Source organism: Triticum aestivum, chromosome 3A, assembly GCF_018294505.1.
Source record: "Triticum aestivum cultivar Chinese Spring chromosome 3A, IWGSC CS RefSeq v2.1, whole genome shotgun sequence".
NCBI classification, from domain to species: domain Eukaryota; kingdom Viridiplantae; phylum Streptophyta; class Magnoliopsida; order Poales; family Poaceae; genus Triticum; species Triticum aestivum.
Window position 1 is genome coordinate 233,633,194 of NC_057800.1, and position 27,962 is coordinate 233,661,155.

Genomic DNA, 27,962 nt, shown 5'->3' on the forward strand with positions numbered 1-27,962 from the left:
CTCCGTAGCCACCGAAAACCAATCTAGACCCGTTCTGGCACCCTGCCGGAGGGGAATCCCTCTCCGGTGGCCATCTTCATCATCCCGGTGCTCTCCATGACGAGGAGGGAGTAGTTCTCCCTTGGGGCTGAGGGTATGTACCAGTAGCTATGTGTTTGATCTCTCTCTCTCTCTCGTGTTCATGAGGTGGTACGATCTTGATGTATCGCGAGCTTTGCTATTATAGTTGGATCTTATGATGTTTCTCCCCCTCTACTCTCTTGTGATGAATTGAGTTTTCCCTTTGAAGTTGTCTTATCGGATTGAGTCTTTAAGAATTTGAGAACACTTGATGTATGTCTTGCACGTGCTTATCTGGTGGTGACAATGGGATATCATGTGATCCACTTGATGTACGTTTTGGTGATCAACTTGCAAGTTCCGTAACCTCGTGAACTTATGCATAGGGGTTGGCACACGTTTTCGTCTTGACTCTCCGGTAGAAACTTTGGGGAACTCTTTGAAGTTCTTTGTGTTGGTTGAATAGATGAATCTGAGATTGTGTGATGCATATCGTATAATCATACCCGCGGATACTTGAGGTGACATTGGAGTATCTAGGTGACATTAGGGTCTTGGTTGATTTGTGTCTTAAGGTGTTATTCTAGTACGAACTCTAGGATAGATTGAACGGAAAGAATAGCTTCGTGTTATTTTACTACGGACTCTTGAATAGATCGATCAAAAAGGGTAACTTTGAGGTGGTTTCGTACCCTACCATAATCTCTTCGTTTGTTCTTGCTATTAGTGACTTTGGAGTGACTCTTTGTTGCATGTTGAGGGATAGTTATATGATCCAATTATGTTATTATTGTTGATAGAACTTGCACTAGTGAAAGTATGAACCCTAGGCCTTGTTTCCTAGCATTGCAATACCGTTTATGCTCACTTTTGTCATTAGTTACCTTGCTGTTTTTATATTTTCAGATTAAAAAAACCATTATCTACTATCCATATTGCACTTGTATCACCATCTCTTCGCCGAACTAGTGCACATATACAATTTACCATTGTATTGGGTGTGTTGGGGACACAAGAGACTCTTTGTTATTTGGTTGCAGGGTTGTTTGAGAGAGACCATCTTCATCCTATGCCTCCCACAGATTGATAAACCTTAGGTCATCCACTTGAGGGAAATTTTCTACTGTCCTACAAACCTCTGCACTTGGAGGCCCAACAATGTCTACAAGAAGAAGGGTGTGTAGTAGACATCAAGCTCTTTTCTCGCACCGTTGCCGGGGAGGTTAGAGCTTGAAGGTATATCTTTAGATCTTGCAATCTAATCTTTTTATTTCTTGTTTTTGCACGAGTTTAGTTTATAAAAGAAAACTAGAAAAAAATATGGAATTGAGTTTGCCTCATACGCTTTTTAATATCTTTCGTGAGTATAATGGAAAGGAAATTGTGCCAAAGTGTTAGAAGAAGAATGCATTAAAATGTTTGACACTAAATCTTTGAATGATGAGCATGATTGCAATGTTATTAGTATGAACTCTTTGAATATCCATAGTACTAATGATGATTGCACTAGTCATGATGAGAATGTCTCTTATAAGCATGTCAATTTTTATGGACTGCATAGAGTTTGCAAGTACACACCAACTAGGGAAGATAGATTTTACAAGAGGCATAAGTACTTAGAAACTAAATGGTTGCAAGAAAGGCTAGATGTTTGTGCTGAAAATTTAAATTTTCTTAGCCGTACTTGTGAACTTTGCAATGAACGCGGTCATTTAACCATCTGATGCAAATTGTTTCATGATCTAATCGTTTCCAAAAATTGTGATGACTTGATATCCCTTGCACATCACAAACGCGACGTTATCGGAACTAACCTGAAGAAGCAACACCGGAAAGAAGCAAACAACATAGTAAACAACCATCACATAAGAATGGCATGATGCACAAGCAAGTATGATGCATGTCTGGTTTAAAGAGGCATGGAATGGAAAAATGTACAAACAATCCTACAAATTAAGTGGAGCTCAATATGCAACGAGTTGCATATTGACGAAACACCACATTTGATTATTTAGTTCGATCTCGTTTATGTACCCCAACAACATTAAATGTTCTTAACATGGCAAGGGGTGAAGCAAATAAAAACTACCTATCTATGCAAGTTTAAATGAGGCCGGACCAACAAGCAACAAGTCCGGAAAAATCATCATGTGCATATTTTAGGTTTGGTACTGTTCTGCCCTAGACACAATTTTAGAGTTAATAAACATGCAAAATGAGTGCATCATGTTAAACTAGGCATTTTTCTACCCCATTTACATATAAAAATTATTTAAAATGGAGCTACGGTTATTAAGTTATGAATTAAAGCATTTTAACATGGCAATAGGCAAAATATATGCAAACATCATTTTAAACATTTTAACATGATTGAAAGTGGCATATTATGAAACTACACAAATTCTAAGCAACTTTCATATATAGAGTTTTTACATGTGATGCTTAGTTTGTGAGTTAAGATATGCATGAAGTAAAGGGGGTTTTCTGCAAAATTGACGTTCTTGTGGATAAAAGAGAAATCTACTAGACAGGAAAAAAACACCACGCGGTCCAAAGGCTGGATCAAGCTGGGCTGCTCACCACAGAACTTGGGCCGGCTCGGTAGTGTTGGGCTCGGGACGCACTGGGCCTGTGCGTGGCCCACCTGGCACACGACATTGAGCAGCCCGAGCGTTTGACCATCTCGCTCGACAGAGAGACGGTGTGGCGGCACAGAAGGTCAACGGCGGGACGGCAGCGGGACTTGGCGGGCGACGCAGAGGAGGTCCGGGGCGCCGGGGAACCACGGCGTTGGGGTGGATCCCGCCGAAAAAGAGCTCGGGGACGGCGAGGTTGGACGAGGCAGGGCTGTGGGGAATCTGCAGGGCGTCGGGGCCCCCTTGGGTCCGGCACGAGCGTGCGATGTAGACGGAGGGCGACGGGGTTGGGTGGCCGCGCGCACGGGAAGAGAGGAGGAAGGCGACGATGAAATTGTTGTTGCTGTCGCCTGCGGCAGCAAAGCTCCGGCGCGGCAGAGGCCATGGGGCGCTGGAGTAGCTCGAGAGCTCGAGCAGCGATGAACTTGGTGAAGCAGGGGAGCAGGCGGGGCTGCTGGGACTCCGACAAGCTGGGGCGGCGCGTCCATGGCGAGGCAGGGGCGCGGACGACGCGAAGACAGCCGGATCCGGGCGGCGTCGCTCCCGGCAAGAACTTGGCGGCAGACATGGTGGCTCGGCGCCTGTCAAGAGAAACAGGGGAGAGATGAGAGGCGGGAAGGAGGAAACGAGCAAGGAGGAGGAAGGTGATGGGCACGATGGGGTCCTGCGGGTGGTAGCCGGCGACAGCTGCCGGAGGAGGCTCGAGCAATGGCGACGAGGATGCCTTGGACACAAGGATCGGGAGCTCCTCTCCCGTCCATGCGTGGAAGACGAGCATGAGCGTGGGGCACGGGGCACGGGGCGATGGCTGGATGAGAGGATCCAGGGGAGGCGCCAGTAGGATCGTGGGGTTCTCGGCGTTTGGGCAGGTGGCTGCGCTCGGGATCGAGCCTCGTGCTCGGTCTGGAAGTGGGCACGAGGACGGGTCGAAGGGAGGAGGTGGAGGCTGGATGGATCTAGACCAGGGAAGGATGAGGCTGGTGATTGGCTCACTAGTGATCCTGAGGGGGAAACGAAGAGGAGACAAGGTGGAGGTTTTTGCAGCGGCGGGGAGGAAATGATTGATGGGATTGCCTAGCCTAGGGTTTGGACTAATATAAAGGGGCAATAGGATTAGGTTTGGACCCTCGGATCAAAATCGGATGGTCATGGATAAATATATTAGGGAGCCCAATTAACAAAACGGACATGGTTTATAGATGTTAGGGGATGATCCTGATCCAACGGTGATGATTGTCCGGGTCGGGTCCGGGACAGCTTTCGCACGCGCGCGCGAGGAGGTCCGCGGGCTGACGAGAGAGCTTAGGTTGGGCCTGGCGGTAGGTAGTGGACTGTGTAGAGGGGCTTGGGCTGAGAGGAGAGGAAAGAAGGCAGACCGGCAACCATTTCCGGAGACCGAAAATGTCCGACGTTTGACCGGCTATACTGCCGCTATAGCTAAACGTTGGGGCGTCAAACGAACTCCGTATGAGATGAAACTTGGCAGGCGACCTACTAACAACATAACAACACCGCATGCCAACTTTCAACCCATTCCAAGAACATTTTCCGGCCACTTATAAAATAATATTTCGGAGATGTCGCGGACGCGTGCAAGTGTGTCTGGGCTCACAATGGACAACAAAAAGAACGAGGAGACCGGGATGGATGCAAGTTTTGAAAACATGATGATGCAATGCACATGATGACATGGCAAGCTGCAACACGCAAGGAAATGACATGGCAAAGACAGCGAATAACTGGAAGACACCTGGCGCAACGGTCTCGGGGCATTACAACACTCCACCACTACGAGAGGATCTCTTCCCGAGATCTAGGATGGCACCGAAGAGAAAACGAAAGATGAAGAGATAAAACAAAGTTGCTTCTTTGACAAATGAGTGAAACCAAAGAACCTTGTGAGGTTGAACAAATTGAAAGAAAGAATACAACGAAGATGAACAAAGTTGAAAACACTCCGTTAGAAAAGAGGAACAAGGAACATTATGAGAACCTTGTAGGTAGAAAGACATAAGAAAATGTCAGCGTTATGGGAACGGGGGTCCCTAGACTTGCTTACCTGCGGCCTGCGGCGTGGCTCGAGTGGGGGCCCAGTGCGGCCCAGCTTCATCAGCTCAAACTCAAGACCCTCGCGAGGGGCCAAGCCCTGCGGGGCGGACGACAGGAAGCTTCCTCAGGAGCAGCCTCATCAGGCAGGCTCGCGAGGAGGTGGAGAGATCAAGGCAGGGGCACCTCGCGAGAAGCCCATGATGCAAGGCATGACGATCGAGATCAGGCGGGCGCCAGGCAGGCACCGGCCTGTGCAGTGTCCTTGTTTCCCCTTCGGTGCAAAGGGAACAAGCACAGTCCAAGGCATCGGGCAAAGGTTACCATTCCGGTGCAACGAGACCAAGACCGGCAGAGCGGCAAGACGGAGGTCATCGTGGAGCCCAAGACGGCGTCATCACCAGTGCTTTTGGCAGCCGAAGACCACCTTTGGTCAGGATAACATGTACTAGATGTTCCCCTTCAAAATGGCCAGTTGTTGGCGCCCTTCCCGCTCGCATTTTGGGAAGAGGACCAGGGCCTCTATAAGTAGGACTAGCCACCATGAGGGAGGGGGATCCTGGACCAAGCAGAACATACCACACCAGCTCAAGAACACCTCTCGCGAGGCCGTTCTTCCCCTGTATTGTTCATCATCAGCCCCTGAGACAATCCACTACACCACACACTGGAGTAGGGTATTACACCACATCGGTGGCCCGAACCAGTATAAACCTCGTGTCCCTTGTGTGTTCTTCTTTCTAGCCTAGATCTCTTGCGAGCCATAGAAGCGCGTGTCGGTAGGGGAAAGATCTCCGTGCGCACCCTAGAGTTCGAACCTTAAGGGTCTGCCGAAACCCGAAATTCGACATTTGGCGCGCCAGGTAGGGGGTGCGCCGGAGTTCTCCCTCTCGACGACCCGCTCTCCACCAACATCGCGTTTCGCCCTCATGGCGGACAACGCGCCGCCCGCTCCGGCAACCGATGCCGGCACTGGGGCCGGGGGGCTCCGAGCCTTGGCCCCCACCTTGCAGCAGGTGCAGTGGCCGCACAAATTCAAGCCTGAGACGCCGCGCGACGGATCCTCTGGTTTTCCTGCTAGCATATGAGGAGGTCGTCCTCAAAGTCGGGGCGACGACCGAGTGATGGCCAACTGGTTCCCCATGGCCCTCGCCGGTGACCCACGCGCATGGATCCTCCACCTACCGACGGCTTCTGGGACCTCCTGGGAGGAGCTGCACGACCTCTTCCTCGCCCATTATGTCGCACCAGTGCCGCCCGTCGTCGCAGCTCTCCTGGGTGGCTCACAGGCACCACCCTCGAGCCGCCACATCAAGCCATTCACCCGCCGGATCAGCACCGCCTCCAAGCATCGAGAAGCCCCCCCCCCCCCCCGCGGGCTGGGTGGCGCCCGAGGCCGATCTAACCTTCGACTTGGATGATCACCCCTTCAACCCCATCGGTTCGGGCGCGCTCCCGATGCTGTGCACCCCCACCATCTGCCAAGTGGCCGTCACCAGGACCCTCATTGACGATGGTGCCGGCCTCAACGTACTCTCGGTGGAGGCCTTCAACCTCCTCCACGTGCCGCTAGACCGGCTTCTGCCTAACAGGCCTTTCTCGGGTGTCGGAGTCGGTTCCACCGCCTCCTTGGGACAGATCCGCCTCCCGGTGACCTTCGGCACCCACGGCAACTTCCGCACAGAGCTGATCGACTTCGACATCTCCCCCACCGGCCTCCCCTACAACGCATCCTCGGCTATCCGGCCTTCACCCGGTTCTTGGCAGCAACTCACCCGGCGTACAACCTCATGAAGATGCCCGGGAGCAGCGGCGTCCTTACCGTGTCAGGAGACACAAGGGACGCATTACAGGCGCTCAAGCTTGCTTTCAGGGCGGCCGCGATGGCGCAACCCACCAGCACCGATGCCCTTGAGACCAAGGGGGTTGCGCCGGCTAAAAAGAAGCAACTGTTCACCCAAGACAAGGCGGAAACCAAGCAGGTACCGGTCGACGAGGACGGGTCCACTAACGCTACCTTCACCATAGGAGCCAACCTCGAGCCCGAGCAGGAGAAGGCCCTAGTGAGGTTCCTGCGTGCGAACAAGAAGGTGTTCGCATGGGAATCCGATCAGTTAGCAGGGGTCCCGAGGGGTGTGATTGAGCATCACCTTAATGTGTGCCCCAATGTGCGCTCCGTGAAGCAGAAGGCGAGGCGACAGTCCACTGAGAAACAAGCTTTCATCGTTTAGGAGACCCGGAAGCTAGAAGCGGCAGGAGTTATCCGCGAGGTCCGTTACCCAAATTGGCTTGCTAATCCGGTCGTTGTGCCGAAAAAGGGGGGAAAGGAACGCATGTGTGTTGACTTCACCAACCTCAACAAAGCCTACCCACAGGATCTATTTCCGCTCCCCCGCATTGACCAGATAGTCGACTCTACCACAGAGTGTGACCTATTGTGCTTCCTAGATGCCTTCTCAGACTATCACCAGATCAAGATGGCGGAAGAAGATGTGGAAAAAACAGCTTTCCTGACCCCATGTGGAGTGTACTGCTACACGTGCATGCCATTCGGGTTGCGCAACGCAGGCGCAACCTTTCAGCGGCTGATGCACATCGCCTTAGGCTGGCAGCTCGGGAGGAACACTGAAGCTTACGTCGACGACATTGTGGTGAAGTCCCAGGAGGCAAAAACCCTGATACAAGACCTAGAAGAAACCTTTGCGAGCCTCAACGAAGTGGACCTACGGCTCAACCCGGAGAAGTGCGTGTTTGGGGTCCCCTCGGGCAAGCTCCTGGGTTTTCTCGTGTCCCACAGGGGCGTTGAGGCCAACCCAGAGAAGGTCAAAGCAGTCGAAGATATGAGCCCGCCAAGGATCCTCAGAGAGATGCAGAAGCTCACAGGGCGTGTAACCGCGCTAGGGCGCTTCATCTCCAAGCCGGGGAACGACCACTGCCCTTCTTCAAGTTGATGAAGAAGAAGGGCCCCTTCGAATGGACTGAAGAGGCCAACAAGGCATTCCAAGATCTCAAGAGGTACCTTACCAGCCCACCAGTGATGGTAGCTCCGCGTCCACGGGAGCCCCTGGTGCTCTACCTTGCGGCCACCCCCTACTCCGCTAGCGCAGCCCTGGTGGCGGTCAGGGAGGAGCGCCGGACTAAGGCCGCAGCCACCGTCCGGGCTGAAGAAAAGCAAAGCCAAGAGGGCCTCGCAAGGACCACGACCGCAGCCAGAGTGGAGCAGCCGCAGCGGGAGAACGCACCCCGGGGCAGGAGAGGCCTCTTCAAGGGACCAAGCACTGGGGGCTCCACCATCTTAGGAGACGCCTCGACCTCTGGAGGATGCAAACTGCGCCAGCACCCTCAACCTCGTCGAGCATCCCGTGTACTTCGTTAGCATGGTGCTACGGGACGCAAGGGCGCGGTACCCCATGCCTCAAAAACTCCTCGCACTATTAGTGGCCTCACGCAAGCTGCGGCACTATTTCCAAGGCCATCCCATCAAAGTCGTCTCAGCATACCCCTTGGAAAGGGTACTCAGGAGCCCTGACTCGGCTGGAAGAGTCGCTGAATGGAACATCGAACTACAGGCATTTCAGCTAGAATTCAGTACGTCCAGAGTCATCAAGGGAGCCGCACTTGCGGATTTCGTGGCAGAATGGGCAGAAGCACCGGGTCTCGAGGCAGGCGAGGACCGATCACTTCCCCCGGGAAGTGAGGCACCAGAAGGCTGGGTCATGTACTTCGATGGGGCATTCTCCCGGCACGGCGTGGGAGCTGGCGCATGTCGGATTTTGGGTTCCGGTAGACCCTTGAGGTTCGAACACTGGGGTGCGCACGGAGATCTCTCCCCTACCGATCTGCGTCCAATCTCCCCGCGTGATCTAAGCTGGAAACAACGAACAACACAAGGGACATAAGGTTTATACTTGTTCGGGCCACCATTGTGGCGTAATACCCTACTCCAGTGTGTGGTGTGGTGGATTGCCTCAGGGGCTGATGATGAACAGTACAAGGGAAGAACAGCCTCGCGAGAGGTGTTCTTGAGCTGGTGCGATGAACTGCTTGGGTGAGTTCAATCGCCTCTCTCTCTATCTCTCTTTTTTGGTCCCTTCTTGTCCGCCTCTACTCTGTGGTGGCTAGCTCTATTTATAGAGGCACTGGGCCTCTCCCCAAATAATGAGCGGGAAGGGTGCCAACAATTGGCCATTTTGAAGGGGAACATCTTGTACAAGTTATCCTGACCAAAGGTGGTCTTCAGCTGCCAAAAGCACTGGTGATGACGCCATCTTGGGCTCCACGGTGACCTCCGTACTGCCGCTCTGTTGGTCTTGGTCTTGTTGCACCAGAATGGTAACCTTTGCCCGGTGCCTTGGCCTATGCTTGCCCCCTTTGCACCAAAGGGGAAACAAGGACACTGCGTAGGCCGGTGCCCGCCTGGGGCCCGCTTGGTCTCGATCATCATGGCTTGCGTCACGGGCTCCTCGTTAGGTACCCTTGCCTTGATCTCTCCGCCTCCTCGCGAGCCTGCCTGATGGGGCTGCCTCTGAGGAAGCTTCTGGTCGTCCGCCCCACGAGGCTTGGCCCCTCGCGAGAGTCTTGAGCTTGAGCTGATGAAGATGGGCCGCGCTGGGCCCCCACTTGAGCCACGCCGCAGGCCGCAGGCAGGCAAGTCTGGGGACCCCCATTCCCAGAACACCGACAGTAGCCCCCGGGCCCAAGGCGTGCCCGGGCTTGGCCTAGCAGGGAAGCGAAGGGGCAAGCGCGAAGCGCCGCGGGCCCCCAACAGCCTGCGGCCTTGTGCGCCGCATGGCGATTGACTGGACGTGGGCGTCTGCGCTTCCCCACGATGCCTTGGCGACTGCATGACTTGACAAGTCCCTGCATGCAGAGAAACCGGTCATGATTACCTGCGACCGTGGTGCTCGGCAGTTGGCCTCCTCCGGCTACAAGTATGGGGCTGTGCGAGCCCCTTCAGTCCATCCCTTGCTGCCGCTCCTTTCCTTCTTCCTCGTTCTTGCTTCTCCTTACGCCAATGGCACCAATCCGCCAGTTTTCTGCAGAAGAGAAGGGAAAGGCCCCCCGAGAGGGTCCTGACCCACTTCCACCGAAGAAACGGCTGGTCCTCTGCCACCGAGATGTGGGTGCTCAGTCGGAGGCACAGAGGCCCTGGTACGAGCGGCCACCGCCTGGGTATCCGCTACCCTTGTACGCCCGCGTCATGGGTCCTGGGGGAGAAGGTGTCGAGCGACATCGACGGTGCCGCCGTCGACGTCGGCGAGTCACGGTGGTGCGTGTCGTTCCTCCTGGAGTCCACGCCGAGCGCTCCTCTCACGAGCTCATGCTCCACGCCGCCATGCCTCCGATCTCTTGGATTCGCCTTCCTCCCTCCTTCGCCTTCGAGATGCCGCCGAGCGGGGCTCTGGAGCTCTGGTTGCAGCACGCTGACTGCGGTACCCTTGCGACCGGAGCGGAGGTCGCGGTCGTCGCTCCGGGCAAGGTCTTCATGACCCGGGGCTGGGGCGAAATCGCCTGGGTCTGCCGGACGGTAGGTGCCCTCGTGATTCATCTTGAATACGACGGCGCCTCCCTGATGTTCTTCAAGGTCTTCAATGCTGAAGGATGCCGGCTGGAGTGCTGCCCCAGGGAGAGCGGCAGGGGCAACGAACTGGCGAGGGCCTGGCCCGCTCATAGGCCCTCCAGCAGCTCCTCAGGCAGCAGCGGAGGAGCGGGGGAACCCAGTGGCTCCTCCAAGCTCCTCGCAACTCCGGAGACGAGCGACGACAGCTACGAGCCCCCGAGCTCACGCCTTGCTTGGAGCAGGGTAGCTGCGTCCAGCCGCCGACGCCACTGATGTGGATGGGGTTGGCGCCGGCGTTGGGCGGCCCACTGTTGATGATGGTGTCCCTTGCGGAGGTGCGGGCGATCAGCGTTCCTTAGGATTAGTACCTTTGTTCCCTGCGAGGAATCGAAGCAACACCCCGTGGGGGTATGTAAGGTGTCTGCCATGTCTTTTGTGAACATTATATCCTTAATATGAATCAAAGTGAGGTGCTTGCTATGTCCTGGCTCGGCTCCCCCTTTCTATCCTCACGAGGACTCGGCGCTCTACGCTGACAGGTCCCAGTCCCCAGGCAGGCTTCAACCGTCGCTCGTATGCCAGGTCACGATGTCGTGGTCAAGGCCAGGAGGTGAGCGGCCCGAGGTCCGGTAAGAGCCCCCGAGTCGCGATGCTCGGGAGGTCCCCTTTAGCGCTCAAGCAGCCCTCGTTGGGCGAGAAAGGAAGGCAACGTTGCCATGACAGAGCCGCACTGGGCGAGGGTTTGGCGCTGCGTTAGTCCAACTCCTGTAAGGGCGTGACTTATCTCTCGAGTTTGGTGTAGTTCCTCGATGAAGCGCCCGGCCCGAGTGGTGGCAGCTGAGGCGCTGTTGGGTTAGGTCCTCGCGAGCTCCTTCCCACTCCCCTGCACTTTCCTTAATGCTCTACGTCCTCAGGTCCCGGCCCTCGAGCGAGCTCATCCGCCGCTGGTATGACAGGTCGCGATGCCGTGGGTCAAGGCCAGAGGGTGAGGGCTGGAGAGCCAGTGGGAGCCCATGAGTCACGATGCTCAGGTACCCCCCTTTTAACGTGCAAGCGGTCCATGCCGGAGAGAGGGTGAGGCGGCTCGCGACGTCCCTAACGTTGCTCCCGGAGTAGGTCCTGCACACCAATCATGAAGAGAAACAAGACATGTTGTTACGGTTGCCAGCCAACCTTTGGTCGCTCCAGGGAAGTGATTGGGGCACTGAGGGCCTGGTGAGGTGGCCCCTTGCAGGGCTGCCATGGCCAGAGCTCGACCACTCAGGTTTATCAGCGTTGCAGGGACGGACCCATGCGCAAATGCCGTGCCATAGCAAGCGGCTCCATAGGTAGGCGCCAATCGAGTGGGCGATTAGGTCGGGTATGTTAAGCACGCAGGAGGAAATTCATTTTAAATAGACGCGGGAAAAGCAAACGCTGCTGGGCCAGGCCCGAGCAGCTCGGGAATGATGCAGGCCGAGGGGCGCCCCGAACAAGGTAAGTAAAGAGCATAAGCAAAACGGATACATGCCGCAAGGACAGACCCACGCGACCTGGGAATGATGCGGCCCTGTGGGCGCTCCCAGCTAAGAACGGAACTTAGAAAGGTGTCACCTGGTGCCGTTGAAGATGGAGTGATGTTGAAGAAGCGGGTGATGCGCGATAAAGATGTCGACCCTCACGAGCCCCCAGGCCCAGGAGCCTCGGGAGGCTCCGGGGGCAAAGGTGGGTCTCCGAGAGCCATCTCCATCTCTGCCAGGACCGCACAATGTCTGACCTCCCAGGCCTCCAGAATGCTCCTCGACAGGCGTTGATGAGCGGCGACCGCGTTCGGCAGACCGAGAGGCATGCGAACGTAGCTGTGAGGTGGACCCTCGCAACGCCCCACACGCGAAGGCCAGAGGCGCTCCTGAGACGCGGCTCGGTTGAGCCTTGGCACGTTGATGCAGACGCGCAGCCCACCATCCTCGCCTGGATGTGGGGCTACGGCGGGCAAGTGGCGGCTGCCACGCATGACTCTCGACTCCTGTAGCTCCTGGGTGTTTCTTGCGATGAACTCCTAAGGGTTTGGTCTTCCTTGCCTTGTATCTTCCTGAGGGAAACGTACCTGGAAGCACCCCTCCAAGTGGTGCCCGAGTGCCTCCCTCGCGACCTCGGCAAAGTCGGTGGCTCTCCAAGAAAGAGCCCCTGAGCCCTGCCTGAGGAGGGCGCTGGGCGCGCCTTCCTATGCGAGAGAGGGTGGCGCTCCCTGATTGGGCGCGGACCCTGACGCAACACCTCTGGAGGCGCTTGTCTCCTTGTGGCTTGGGCCAGGCGAAACCTTCTTCTTCTTAAGGGTCGCCTCGGGAGGTCTTCCGTTCCTGTGGTCTGGGTCTTCGATTGCTGCGGCTTGGAACGCGCGCTCGAGTGAACACACTGCGTCCCTTTCTTCACAGGGTACGGTGATGACTCCACCACTTCCTGGCATCTTGAGGACATTGTATCCATGGTGAGTCACCGCCACGAACTTGGCCAGGGCTGGGTACCCGAGGATGGCGTTGTATGATAGGCGGATGTGGGCGACGTCGAAGTCGATGAGCTCCGTGCGGTAGTTGTTGCGCTATCCAAAGGTGACTGGAAGGCGAACCTGCCCTATGGGAATAGTGGAACCATCAGTGACTCCTGAGAAGGGCTTGGTCGGCTGGGGCTGATCGTACGGCACTTGGAGATTGTCGAACGTCTCGACGGACAGGACGTTGAGTCCTGCTCCGCCATCAATGAGGGTCCTGGTGACCTGCACATTGCTGATGACTGGGGAGCAAAGCATTGGGAGGACTCCGGCCGTTGCCACGCACTTGAGCTGATCCGCTGAGCTGAACGTGATAGCGCATGCAGACCACCTGAGAGGGCGCGTGGCCTCAAGCTTGGGAAGGACTGCATTCACCTCGTGAGCAAACTGCTTGAAGATGCGCTGTGAGGCTGGGGCATGTGCGCCACCCAAGATGCAAGTGATTGCGCGCGACTCCTGGAAGCCCCCAGCCCCCTCGTCTTGATGTTGGTCTTCGTTCCTCCTTGGCGGTGGCGGCAGAGGAGGGAGGCCTGCGTTGCCGTACGGGCGATCCTCACGAGGCTGATCTCTCCAGCCTCCCTCACGAGGCTGGTCCTGCCAGCGATCCTCGCGAGGTCGGTCACGCCACCCTTGGCAAGGGCCACGGTCTTCCCATCGTCCGCCACCTCTTCCTCCTCCTCGGCCATAGCTCCTGTCTTTTCGCTCGGGGCGTCGGCCGACACGTCCATCTCTCACGGCCCTGAGCTCTTGACATTCGTTGGTGTTGTGGGCATGGAGGTTGTGGTACACGCAGTACCGGCCGCCCTTGGATGACTCAGGCTGATCTCTGCCTCGCTTGGTGTCTAGTTCAGCTGCAAGCACGGCAGCCCCCTTGCGCTTCACGTCCTTGGCCCCGGGTTTCTTCTCTTCTGGGTCAGCAGCCGGGAGTTCGAGGAGGGAAAGGCGCCCTTCCTCAGCCCTAGCGCACTTGGTCGCCAAGTTGAATAGCTCCAGGGATGTGCACACGTCTTCATGGATTGCTAGCTCCTCCTTCATCTTGATGTCGCGTACACCATCGGAGAAGGCCGAGATGATGGCTTCTTCAGTCACCTTGGGGATCTTGAGGCGAGCGTTGTTGAAGTGCTGGATGTATTTCTGCAGGGTTTCCCCTTGTTGTTGCTTGATGCAGCGCAGATCGCTCATGGCCGGGGGCCGGTCGCGAGTGCCCTGCAAGTTGGCGATGAAGCGAGTGCGCATCTCGTCCCAGGAGGAGATTGTGCCAGGAGCCAGGTTCAGGAGCCAGGTGCGGGTCCCGTCCTTGAGCGCCATGGGAAACTAGTTCGCCATGACCCTTTCGTCTCCGTTGGCGGCTTCGATGCATATCTCGTAGAGTTGTAGGAACTCCGCAGGTTCCGTAGTTCCATCGTAGCGAGGGGGCAGGTCAGGCTTGAATTTGCCTGGCCATGCGACGCCACGTAGCTCGGGGGTGAGGGCGCGACAGCCTGCCGTGGCCACCGGTGCCTTTTGCTGGTGCTCGGCTTGTTCCTAGGGATTACCACGCCCTGCCGCTTGGAGCAGCGCGGGGTCTTGGCATGGAGGTGTAGGGACGCGATCTTGGCGCGCCGGCGCTGGAAGCGCACGAGCACCTTCTTGGGGACGAGGGATCTCTTGGCAGCTCCTTTCTTGCTGCGCAGGCGCTGGACGCGGAGGGTCTCGCCCTGGGGTTGCGCACCTTGGAGCCAGGGCGCCTTCTTGGGGAGGAGGTGGTGGAGGCGCCTCCTGATCCCCGCCTCCCGCGCGGAATGGAGGGCGAGGCAGCGAGAGGGACGGCAAAGGGGGAGCCCCCTGCGGTGCTGACGAGCTCGGTGATGCGGGCGTGCCAGGCCTCGTAGAGGTCGTCGACGGGGCGGTAGTGCAAGAGCTCTCTTGCCAGGAGAAGCGCGGCGTGCACGTCCGTGGGGGCGCGACGGGCGTGGCACGACGAAGCGGCTGGAGTCAGCGACAGCGTGGCAGTGCGGCCCTCTCGCCGCACCGAAGGATGCTGGGACGAGGCCTGCTGCTCGTTCCCCGCCGGGCCGGTGGCGGCGTTGGCGGCAGGCGACGAGGAACAACGAGGGTGTCCGCCGACGGGTGTCGTCTGGGCTATGCGGGTGGTGAGACCAGCCCGGCGCTCGGCGCGAGCCCGGCGGGCGTCAGGCATGGACACGACGGAAGATCGTACGCGAACAGCGGAAGAAAGATTCTGGCGCACCCCTACCTGGCGCGCCAAATGTCGAATTTCGGGTTCCGGCAGAACCTTGAGATTCGAACACTGGGGTGCGCGCGGAGATCTCTCCCCTACCGATCTGCGTCCAATCTCCTCACGTGATCTAAGTTGGAAAGAACGAACAACACAAGGGACACAAGGTTTATACTGGTTCGGGCCACCGTTGTGGTGTAATACCCTACTCCAGTGTGTGGTGTGGTGGATTGCCTCAGGGGCTGATGATGAACAGTACAAGGGAAGAACAGCCTCGCGAGAGGTGTTCTTGAGCTTGTGCGATGAACTGCTTGGGTGAGTTCAATCGCCTCTCTCTCTCTCTCTCTATCTCTCTTTTTCGGTCCCTTCTTGTCCTCCTCTACTCTGTGGTGTCTAGCTCTATTTATAGAGGCCCCGGGCCTCTCCCCAAATAATGAGCGGGAAGGGCGCCAACAATTGGCCATTTTGAAGGGGAACATCTAGTACAAGTTATCCTGACCAAAGGTGGTCTTCCGCTGCCAAAAGCACTGGTGATGACGCCGTCTTGGGCTCCACGGTGACCTTCGTCCTGCCGCTCTGTTGGTCTTGGTCTCGTTGCACCGGAATGGTAACCTTTGCCCGGTGCCTTGGCCTGTGCTTGCCCCCTTTGCACCAAAGGGGAAACAAGGACATTGCGCAGGCCGGCGCCCGCCTGACGCCCACCTGGTCTCGATCGTCATGGCTTGCGTCACGGGCTCCTCGTGAGGTACCCCTGCCTTGATCTCTCCGCCTCCTCGCGAGCCTGCCTAATGAGCCTGCCTCTGAGGAAGCTTCCGGTCGTCCACCCCACGAGGCTTGGCCCCTCGCGAGGGTCTTGAGCTTGAGCTGATGAAGATGGGCCGCGTTGGGCCCCCACTTGAGCCACACCGCAGGCCGCAGATAGGCAAGTCTGGGGACCCCCGTTCCCAGAATGTCGACGGTGCAGTGCTCGTATCCCCCACTCAGGACAAACTCTACTACATCGTGCAACTCTGTTTCCAGCATGGAGAAAAGGTCTCCAACAACATAGCAGAGTACGAAGGCCTGATAGCAGGCTTGAAAGCCGCAATCGCCTTAGGGGTAAAGCGCCTCATCATCAAGGGCGATTCACAGCTCCTCGTCAACTTCTCCAACAAGATATACGAACCAAAGGATGAGCACATGGAAGCCTACCTTGTTGAGGTTCGCAAGATGGAGAAGCAGATCTGGGGGCTGGAGTTGTAGCATGTGCCTCGCGGCACCAATCAAGAGGCTGATGACATTGCCAACAGGGCATCCAGTCGGCTGCCTCAGGAGCCTGGCGTCTTCGAGGAGCGGCTCTTCAAACCCTCGGCGGCACCGTCATTATCGAGCATGGCGCAACCAAGGGAGGAGCTCCCTCAGCCGCCTACCTCGGGAGCTCCGGCCTGCGGCCCGGCTTCAGGGGCACGCCTGCTCCTAGCATTAGAGCCTCAGGAAGGGTGTTGGATCGTAGAGCTCAAGAACTACCTAATGCAAGGGACCTTGCCAGAGAGCGAGGAGGAGGCAGAGTCTGTAGCGCGGCAAGCCACGGCTTACTGGATCAAGGATGGGGAGCTCTACCGGAAGCGACCAAATGATGTGTCCCTACGTTGCATCTCCAGGGAGCAAGGGAAGGAGCTGCTGGCGGACATACACGGCAGAGACTGTGGGCCCCACTCATCATCGCGAACCCTCATCAGCAAGGCGTTCCGCAGTGGATTCTACTGGCCCACAGCACTCAGCGACGCCGTTGAGCTGGTGAAGGCTTGCGAGGCCTGCCAGTTCCATGCTAGGCAGATCCATCAGCCAGCGGGGGGTCTACAGACTATACCCCTCTCGTGGCCATTCGCAGTTTGGGGGCTAGACATTCTGGGCCTGTTCCCTCGGGCGCCAAGGGGCTATCGCTACCTCTATGTCGTTGTGGACAAGTTCACCAAGTGGGCTGAGGTTGAAGCTGCCCGCACCATCCCAGCAGGCTCCGCAGTCAAGTTCATCAAGGGTCTCGTGAGCCGGTTTGGGGTGCCTAACCGCATCATCACCGACAACGGTTCGCAATTCACCAGTAATCTCTTCAAAACGTATTGTGCTAACCTTGGAACGCAGATATGCTACGCCTCGGTGGCGCACCCCCGGAGCAACGGCCAGGCCGAGCGAGCCAACGCGGAGGTCCTGAGGGGCCTCAAAGCCAGGACCTTCAAGAAGAAGCTGGAGGCTTGCGGCAGGGGCTGGTACGACGAGCACCAGTCCGTGCTGTGGTCTACCCGCACAACCGCGGCCAAGCCGACTGGCGAGACCCCGTTCTTCCTCGTCTACGGAGCAGAAGCTGTCCTCCCTCACGAGGTCAGGCGTCGCTCCGCGCGGGTCCTGGCGTTCGACGAGACGTAGCAGGACGCCATGCGGGGGACGGATCTCGTGCTCGGGGAGGAACGCCGTCGAGAAGCCGCGCTACGAGCGGCAAGGTATTAACAGGCGCTGTGGCGATACCACTGCCGCAACATCCGCCCCAGAACTCTTGAGGTAGGGGACCTCGTGCTCAGACGGGTTCTCTCCAGGGAGGGGCTGCACAAGCTCTCTCCCATGTGGGAGGGCCCGTTCAAGGTTGTTCATGTTTCCAGGCCTGGCTCCGCGCACTTGGAGACCCCGGAGGGAGTACCCGTCCAGAACGCGTAGAACATTCAACATCTCCGGAGGTTCTATCCCTGAGCGAGGCCTAGCGCCTATGGAAAGGCCCGGTGCCTGTAAAGAAGGCCAATGCATGTGAAGCTGCCGCATTTTGGGAAAGGCCCGGTGCCTGTGAAGAAGGCCAATGCCTGTGAAGCTGCCGCATTTTGGGAAAGGCCCGGTGCCTGTGAAGAAGGCCAATGCCTGTGAAGCTGCCGCGTTTTGGAAAAGGCCCGGTGCCTGTGAAGAAGGCCAATGCCTGTGAAGCTCGCCGCCCATGACACTCTCATGTAATAATGAGTGGGGTTGTACACGCCCCGGAGTCTCCGGAGTGCCGCCCTCGGGCCTCGGGGGCTCCCGCCCACGCCCAGTGGCAGCACTTAGCTTCGCGCTGGTGAGAAGACGTCGAAGACTAGAATAGGTGCCGGACGCGGCTTAGTTGGCTTGTTCGTTCCTGTTTGAAGTTTTACTGGAGCTGTTGACGTCCCAGGCTTGTGATTCTTTGTCCTTTTCACTCACTTGCCTCGTTTTCTCTTGCAAATCTCGCGAGGGAAGTTCGCGGGCACCCTCACGAGTGTTTTCTGCGCCGATCGTTTGAAGCCTTCCTGTCCGGGTCTGCTGCGGGAGCACCCCTCCCAGTCTGTGCCCCACGGGCATCACGACACAAGCACGGGACCTGGGCCGATTGCCCTTGCAACTAGACCGAAGGCTACTCCTCCTGCTAATCCTTGCAGGACATGAAGCGCGCGGCGAGGCATCAGCCTCGGGAGGCGAGGACCATGTCAAGCCCCACTGAGCTAAATAATTCCCGCACATGGGTACGCGGCACGGAAACATAACACAGAAATAGCGGAAGCAGCACAATGATTAACAGCAACAGTTCTAACACGCCCCCGTAGGGCCCTATACTACCTTATTTCTTTTGCGCAGGGAAAGAAGAAAAACAAAATGGGCACGACTTGCCCGGCACCAACTTGCGACGAAAGCTCAAGCTACCTCAGGGGGCTCAGGCAGATCCCTCCTCTCGCTTCACCGGGGCGCGACGGCGGGCTGACCCACTACCTTCACCTAGGCGGGCGCGATGGTGCGGGGGCTAGTCGCGGCCACCGCTGGAGGAGCTGCTACCTGAGAAGGAGTCGCCAAAGCTTGGCGAGCCCCAAGCGCCGCCGCCTACACGCCTGCCGCCGTCTTCATCCTGGTCAGCACCGGGGCTGGGCAGGCGGCCGCGATCCTCGTCTTCGGGGCAGCACCTAGCTCGGCGACCATCTTTCCCGAACACCCTCACGTAGAGGGTGGCGTCGCCATCGAATTTGAAGTGCAGGGTGCACCGCCGGCTCAGGCCGCACGCACGGGCAAACGTTTGCCAGCCGCGGGTCAGGGCCGCATCCCAAGAAGCGGAGACCTCCAGCGAAGCCCAGGAGGCCCTGCTGCAGCAACCATCTGCCTTAAGCCAGAGGCCGCCCCGAGCGCCGGCCGGCAGTTCACCTACGAAGAAATGGGGGAGCTGGAGCCAGGCGCTGGTCGGGTCCGCTGACCACACGACAAACTCCGGCAGCACCTCCACCGAGCGAAAGCGTGGCCTAGGGGGCCTCGCGGCCACGGTGTGCCTCCCATCGGCAACCGGGCGCTCACCACTGCGCAGGGAACCGCCTCCATGGCCATGGGAAGCCACTACGGGGACCGCGGGGTGCTTGCGAGGGCGGCCCCGGCCGCGCTTGGTTGGTGGGGAGTCTGGCCCTGCCGGATGAGCTTTTCCTTTCTCCGCGGCCGAGAATCTCTTCGGCGGGGCCATGGGAATGGCGAGTAGCCAAGAAGAAGAAAAGGAGTAGCAGGAAGGGATGCGCTAACGAGGCTCGCACAGTCCCGTACTTATAGCTGGAGAAGGCAAACCGCCGACCACCACAATCGCAGGTAATCATGACCCATTTCTCTGCATGCAGGGACTTGCCAAGTCGTGCGGTTGCCGAGGCGTCATGGGGAAGCGCATACGCCCACGACCAATCTATCACCAAGTGGCGCCCAAGGCCGCAGGCTATTGGGGCCTGCGGCGCTTCGCGCTTGCCCCTTCGCTTCTTTGCTAGGCCCAGCACGGGCGCGCCTCGGGCCCGGGGGCTACTGTCGGTGTTCTGGGAACGGGGGTCCCCAGACTTGCCTGCCTGCGGCCTGCGGCGTGGCTCGAGTGGTGGCCCAGTGCGGCCCAGCTTCATCAGCTCAAACTCAAGACCCTCGCGAGGGGCCAAGCCCTACGGCGCGGACGACAGGAAGCTTCCTCAGGAGCAGCCTCATCAGGCAGGCTCGCGAGGAGGCGGAGAGATCAAGGCAGGGGCACCTCGCGAGGAGCCCATGACGTAAGCCATGACGATCGAGATCAAGCGGGCGCCAGGCGGGCACCGGCCTGTGCAGTGTCCTTGTTTCCCCTTCGGTGCAAAGGGAACAAGCACAGTCCAAGGCATCGGGTAAAGGTTACCATTCCGGTGCAACGAGACCAAGACCGGCAGAGCAGCAGGACGGAGGTCATCGTGGAGCCCAAGACGGCGTCATCACCATTGCTTTTGGCAGCCGAAGACCACCTTTGGTCAGGATAACTTGTACTAGATGTTCCCCTTCAAAATGGCCAATTGTTGGCGCCCTTCCCGCTCGCATTTTGGGAAGAGGACCAAGGCCTCTATAAGTAGGACTAGCCACCATAGAGGGAGGGGGATCCCAGACCAAGTAGAACATACCACACCAGCTCAAGAACACCTCTCGCGAGGCCGTTCTTCCCCTGTATTGTTCATCATCAGCCCCTGAGGCAATCCACTACACCACACACTGGAGTAGGGTATTACACCACATCGGTGGCCCAAACCAGTATAAACCTCGTGTCCCTTGTGTGTTCTTCTTTCTAGCCTAGATCTCTTCCGAGCCATAGAAGCGCGAGTCGGTAGGGGAAAGATCTCCGTGCGCACCCAGAGTTTGAACCTTAAGGGTCTGCCGGAACCCGAAATCCGACAGAAAAGGGTTGCAATGGACAAGAAGTACATGCAAGCACTCCGGTAGAGACGAGATGTCCAAAGACAATAAGTATCAATTACGACAACACTCCGGTTGGACATGGAAGGTAAAGAATATGAGCTTGGCAAAATGAAAGCACTTGGATGAGAGTCCGGTTAGAAGAGGAATGATAGACAGGACACTCTGGTTAAAACAAGATAGAGAAGGAATAAGAATGATATAATTTGGACATCACTCCGACTGTAAATGGAAGGAATTGAACATGATCTTGACAAGATGAGACGATACTTGATGAAATCAACAACATGGCCTCCGAAACTATTGAAAGAATGGCACAAGGGGTAAGAAAGATTTCAGACATCACTCCAGTTGAGAAGGGAGGCAAAAACTTGACAAAATGGGAAGAACTTGAAAAGAGGGCACGACACTCCGGTTAAATGGACAAGCACGAAAAGAACATGATCTTTGACAAAACGAGATGATGGGTGAATATAGCAACAATACAAAGCCTCCGGAATGAATGTAAGAATGGAATCAAAAGAACGGAGGAGAAAACCACATCTTCTGCCTCAAATGAACTTGAAAAAACATCTTTAGGAGAAGAGTCGAACGGAGTTGTTGGAAAACCAACAACGAAAAGAGTAAGCTTACAGTGGGCTTATGGGAAACATCTCAAAACTATGAGGTGAAATTCTGCCACTATGGAAACAAAAGATCGTATTGATATCACCAAGGAGACGAGAGACTATTTCATCGGGAGGATAAATGAATAACTTGGATCATTTATGAGCACCATAAATAGCAACAATCCTTAGGGAAAGCTTTAGGTGAAATATAACCCAAGATAACTCCAATGAAGAGATTAATGGGTTTAAATACCTCATTCTTGATAACTTGTGAATCGTGAAACACGAAGGGAAATTATCAAGAATAACATAACACCACCTCACAAGATAAGGGAGAAGGGATTGAACTTTGAAATGCAAGATGAAGAATACTTAAACTCCTCAAGACAAAACATGTGTTGAGCAACATTTTTATTCTAGAGTATAGCTTGGCGGATCTTAACTCCGAGAGAAATCTTGAGGACAACCGAAGAATGAAAAGAATCCTTGACGAACCACGATGTAGAGCCTCCATGAAGAACTCTGGATAGATAAAAGAAGGTCGCAATAAAAAGAAGCTTGAAAAGAATAAGATGAATCCTTGATAAAATGGAGCTTCGCGATGATATAACCGAGAAAAACCTGGAACTCCGGAAAGAAAGATGAACAAGTGAAATCAAGAATTTTGATGAACCTCTAGAATAAGGACTTAATCACTTGGATGAAACAATAATAAGAACTATGTTATGTGTATCCTTCACCAATTTAGATTGATGACAAGCAACGGATTTGGCATACTACTTATTCTCGTAGAAAGGATTAAGATAGATATAGCGCAAACTTGAGAAAAGTCTTGATGGAACCTCCGGTGGGATTCGGAAACAACGAATGAATCTGTATGATAACGAAGGAAGAGAACTCTTGAACGAACCATCGTAAGAATTAAAAAATGAACGTAGCACAGGCACAATACACTGGGAAGAACTGGAAAACGAATGAAGATACTTGATGGAATTTAGATACATGAGAACAAATAGATCACGAGCTGATTAGATAATATTTGAATGATGCACCGGTAAGATTTGGAGGACAATAGCTGAAAGCTTAGGATGAATAAATCCAAAATGATGGCCTTCGGAGAATCAAACTGAAAGAATCTTGAATTGCTCCGGATAGGTGAAAAGAATTCTCACAATCGAAAACAATTATGAGCGGATGGCATCAAGCTAGAACCACGCATCTCTGAGAGAACGGACCAAGATTTGAGAGAAATTCTTCTTCAGTCTTCAAATGTTGAGAATGATGATGATATACACCACCATGAATTGTTGAGGCACTCCGGAATGAAAATTAAAAAGGTTGAACCAACAATGAAAAGAATTTGAAAGATCTTGGAGAAAGACATTTGACTGATGAAAAATCATTCTTACGACAAACTTTGAAATGAATTTGCGAATAAGTCTGAGAAAATTAGAAGAGTCAGGTAAGATCCTGGGAAAAGACCTATGGGTTAGGGCCCACTCAAAAGAAACACCGTTGAACGATTACTTGAAAGATATTGCACCGGTTGAATTAAATGGCTTCAATGAGATAACAACCTCGAAAGAGCTTGAACGAATGCAGAGTGGAAACATGAGTCTTCAAGATATCTTCAGCACTCCGGAAAAATTGAATAGCGAGAAGTTTATGATTAAGAGGTGCACCGGAAAGAAAAGACATTTGAAACGAGGAAAAAAATATGATCAACAAGGCTTGACTTGAATCCACCGGAGAAGTAAAAAGAACGGAGAATGATGAACTTGAAGCTCCGTTAGTATCTTCCTGAGAATCACTGGATAATAACATTGACGAAAAAGAATGGAGAGACTTCACATCACTAAAATGGATGCTTGATTAAGATATATGGATCCTTGAATAAAAGGGTGGGAGGGCAAGAAAAACAAAGACAACTTGGGAGATGGAACAACACCATTGAGAAGAACTGATAATAGAACTTACGGATGGGAAGAATGATGGGATCATTTCGAAGAGAAACGCACCGGTTGAAAATAGAATTGGGATGACAATCTCGATAAATAAGAAGGATTTGTATTCACATAGAAATATGAGAACACCGTTTAGGGAAGGTATGGAATCAACAATTGACATCGAAGCAACTCGAATACCACAACTCAAAACAAAACAAAGGATTGGCTTGCAAAATAAGCCGGAACAAACATATGATAGATCCCATATCGTACCATGTGTTCATTGGAAAGATATCCTACGTGATACTTGAATTCCCACTTATAAACTCTCAAAACTTTCTGTTTATGCAATCAGGTGTTGGGGATACAGGGGAAGCATAATATCTCACCCAAAACTAACAAATCCTACATCCAGCTATATCCATCCTTCAACACATAACCAAGAAACCTTCGAAAATCATGTACCTCAACCTTCGAAAAGCATCCGTTATACGAGTTATGGCAATACTCCCGAACTCCCGCCCCAGTACTGGGTGGCATCAAGGTTATCTCACCAAAAACTGCATAAAAGAGATTTTCGATGTCAGCGAAACTCAGGTATTCCAGAACTGCAACGATAAAATTGTGACGACATCACCTCGGAGATCAACTCCCCGGGACACTGCCACAACCATTAAATGTCAGGAGGCACCAAGAACAATGTTCTCACCACAAAACCATCGGAACAATTCCAAGATACCCGCGTGATCCTAAAAAAATCGTGAAATTTGAGGAGAGAAGAGTCAAAACTCTACATCAGGAGGCCTCACTAGAGCGACGAAGGGACTGAGGAGTAAAAAGAATCCTACTCTCCGATATATATAATCCTAAGACTCAAAACATTTTGTTCTAGACTCAACAACGTCAGCGATTCGATCAAGCAGGGGGCTCCTAAGTCGGGGATGGCTCTGATACCAACTTGTAACACCAAAATGCAGCTATATCTCCCACATGTCGGGGCACGACTTAGAGGCATAGCCGCATGGTAGGCATGTCGCAAGAGGGGTAATCTTTACACATCCCATGTACTGAATAAGAAAGGGATAAAGAGTTGGCATCACCACTTCACACAATACATAAATATATCATACATCATCCAAGGTACAATCAAAGGTCCGACTACGGAACCAAAATAAAGACAGACCACCCAAATGCTAGATCCCTGATCGTCCCAATTGGGCACCACTACTGATCAACCGGAAAAGAAACTAAAACAACGATCAAGATCTTCATCGAGCTCCCACTTGAGCTCAGTTGCGTCATCTGCACTCGTATCATCAGCATCTGCAACTGTTTGGAAGTATCTATGAACCACGAGGACTCAGCAATCTCACACCCGCGAGATCAAGACTATTTAAGCTTATGGGTAGGAAAAAGGGTAGTGAGGTGGAGCTGCAGCAAGCACTAAGCATATATGGTGGCTAACATACGCAAATGAGAGCGAGAAGAGAAGCAATGCAATGGTCGTGAACTAGAAGTGATCAAGAAGTGATCCTGAAACTACTTACATTCAAGCATAACACAAGAATCATGTTCACTTTCCGGACTCCGCCAAAAAGAGACCATCACGTCTACACACACGGTTGATTCATTTTAATTAAGTTAAGTGTCAAGTTCTCTACAACCGAACATTAACAAATTCTCATCTGCCACATAACCGCAGGAACAGCTTTCGAAAGTTTAAACCCTGCAGGGGTGTCCCAACTTAGCCCATCACAAGCTCTCACGGTCAACAAAGGATATTCCTTCTCCCATGAAGACCCGATCAGACTCGGAATCTCGGTTACAAGACATTTCGACAAAGGTAAAACAAGACCAGCAAGACCGCCCGATGCGCCGACATCCCGATAGGAGCTGCACATATCTCGTTCTCAGGGCAACACCGGATGAGACATCCTATGAGTAAAACCAAACCTCAAGTTTCCCCGAGGTGGCCCCGCAGTCTACTCGGTTCGGACCACCACTTAGAGAAGCACTGGCCCGGGGGGGGGGGTTAAAATAAAGATGACCCTCGGGTTGGTCGACCCAAGGGAAAGGTAATAGGTTGTTAGGCAAATGTAAAACCAAGGTTGGGCCTTGTTGGAGGATTTTTATTCAAAGCAAACTGTCAAGGTGTTCCCATAACACCCAACCGCGTAAGGAACGCAAAATCAAGGAACATAACACCCGTATGACGGAAACTAGGGCGACAAGAGTGGAACAAAACACCGGGCATAAGGCCGAGCCTTCCACCCTTTACCAAGTATATAGATGCATTAAAGTAAATATGATATAATAATAATATCCCAACAATTTCCATGTTCCAACATGGAACAAACTTCATCTTCACCTGCAACTAGCAACGCTATAAGAGGGGCTGAGCAAAGCGATTACATAGCCAAACAACAATTTGCTAGGAAGGTTGGTTAGAGGCGTGATATGGCAATAGGGGAGGCATGATATAGAAAGTGGTAGGTAACGCGGCATAGCAATAGAGCGAGCAACTAGAAAGCAAAGATAGAAGTGATTTCGAGGGTATGGTCATCTTGCCTGAGATCCCGCAAGGAAGAAGAACGAGTCCATGAAAAAGACAAACGGACGAAGTCGAAAGAATCCTCACAAACGCGACGTTATCAGAACTAACTCGAAGAAGCAACACGGGAAAGAAGCAAACAACATAGTAAACAACCATCACATAAGCATGGCATGATGCACAAGCAAGTATGATGCATGTCCGGTTTAAAGAGGCATGGCATGGCAAAATGCACAAACAATTCTACAAATTAAATGGAGCTCAATATGCAACGAGTTGCATATTGACGAAACACCACATTTGATTATTTAGTTTGATCTCGTTTATGTACCCAACAACATTAAATGTTCTTAACATGGCAGCAAATGAAAACTACCTATCTAGGCAAGTTTAAACGAGGCCGGAACAACAAGCAACAAGTCCGAAAAAATCCTCATGTGGATATTTTAGGTTTGGTACTGTTCTGCCCTAAACACAATTTTAGAGTTATTAAACATGCAAAATGAGTGCATCATGTTAAACTAGGCATTTTCTACCCCATTTACATATAAAGATTATTTAAATGGAGCTACGGTTATTAAGTTATGAATTAAAGCATTTTAACATGGCAATAGGCAAAATATATGCAAACATCATTTTAAACATTTTTAACATGATTGAAAGTGGCATATTATGAAACTACACAAAATTCTAAGCCACTTTCATATATAGAGTTTTTACATGTGATGCTTAGTTTGTGAGTTAAGATATGCATGAAGTAAAGGGGGTTTTCTGCAAAACTGACGTTCCTGTGGATAAAAGAGAAATCTACTAGACAGGAAAAAAACACCACGCGGTCCAAAGGCTGGATCAAGCTGGGCTGCTTACCACAGCACTTGGGCCGGCTCGGTGGTGTTGGGCTGGGGACGCACTGGCCTGTGCGTGGCCCACCTGGCACACGACAAGGAGCAGCCCGAGCGTTTGACCATCTCGCTCGACAGAGAGACAGTGTGGCGGCGCAGAAGGTCAACGGTGGGACGGCAGCGGGACTTGGCGGGCGACGCAGGGGAGGTCCGGGGCGCCGGGGAACCACGGCGTTGGGGTGGATCCCGCCGAAAAAGAGCTCGGGGACGGCGAGGTTGGACGAGGCAGGGCTGCGGGGATCTGCAGGGCGTCGGGGCCCCCTTGGCTCTGGCACGAGCGCGCGATGTAGACGGAGGGCGATGGGGTTGGGTGGCCGCGCGCACGGGAAGAGAGGAGGAAGGCGACGACGAAGTTGTTGTTGCTGTCGCCTGCTGCAGCAAAGCTCCGGCGCGGCAGAGGCCATGGGGCGCTGGAGTAGCCCGGGAGCTCGAGCAGCGATGAACTTGGTGAAGCAGGGGAGCAGGCGGGGCTGCTGGGACTCCGGCAAGCTGGGGAGGCGGGTCAATGGCGAGGCAGGGGCGCGGACGACGCGGAGACAACCGGATCCGGGCGGCGTCGCTCCTGGCAAGAACTTGGCGGCGGACATGGTGGCTCGGCGCCTGTCAAGAGAAACAGGGGAGAGATGAGAGGCAGGAAGGAGGAAACGAGCAAGGAGGAGGAAGGTGATGGGCACGATGGGGTCCTGCGGGTGGTCGCCGGCGACGGCTGCCGGAGGAGGCTCGAGCAACGGCGACGAGGACGCCTTGGACACAAGGATCGGGAGCTCCTCTCCCGTCCGTGCGTGGAAGACGAGCATGAGCGTGGGGCACGGGGCACGGGGCGATGGCTGGACGAGAGGATCCAGGGGAGGCGCCGGTAGGATCGTGGGGTTCTCGGAGTTTGGGCAGGTGGCTGCGCTCGGGATCGAGCCTCCTGCTCGGTCTGGAAGTGGGCACGAGGTCGGATCGAAGGAAGGAGGTGGAGGCTGGATGGATCTGGACCAGGGAAGGATGAGGCTGGTGATTGGCTCGCTGGTGATCCCGAGGGGAAAACGAAGAGGAGACAAGGTGGAGGTTTTTGCGGCGGCGGGGAGGAAATGATTGATGGGATTGCCTAGCCTAGGGTTTGGACTGATATAAATGGGCAATAGGATTAGGTTTGGTCCCTCCGATCAAAATCGTAAGATCACGGATAAATATGTTAGGGAGCCCAATTAACAAAACAGAGATGGTTTATA

The 27,962-nt window shown here is 54.2% G+C and overlaps 2 protein-coding genes across 2 annotated transcripts; both read right to left on the reverse strand.

The window, feature by feature from the left end:
* Nucleotides 1-1,755: 1,755 nt before the first annotated feature.
* Nucleotides 1,756-3,742, reverse strand: LOC123058276 (uncharacterized). Its single transcript, XM_044481054.1, has 2 exons — nucleotides 2,641-3,742; nucleotides 1,756-1,874 (listed from the first exon to the last, which is right to left on the reverse strand). Exons 1-2 carry the CDS (start codon nucleotides 3,472-3,474, stop codon nucleotides 1,803-1,805), a joined length of 906 nt encoding a protein of 301 aa, XP_044336989.1. The 5' UTR covers nucleotides 3,475-3,742; the 3' UTR covers nucleotides 1,756-1,802.
* Nucleotides 3,743-11,397: 7,655 nt separating this feature from the next.
* Nucleotides 11,398-27,876, reverse strand: LOC123056893 (proline-rich protein 36). Its single transcript, XM_044480126.1, has 3 exons — nucleotides 26,711-27,876; nucleotides 23,764-23,852; nucleotides 11,398-11,421 (listed from the first exon to the last, which is right to left on the reverse strand). Exons 1-3 carry the CDS (start codon nucleotides 27,540-27,542, stop codon nucleotides 11,398-11,400), a joined length of 945 nt encoding a protein of 314 aa, XP_044336061.1. The 5' UTR covers nucleotides 27,543-27,876.
* Between the last annotated feature and the right edge of the window lie 86 nt (nucleotides 27,877-27,962).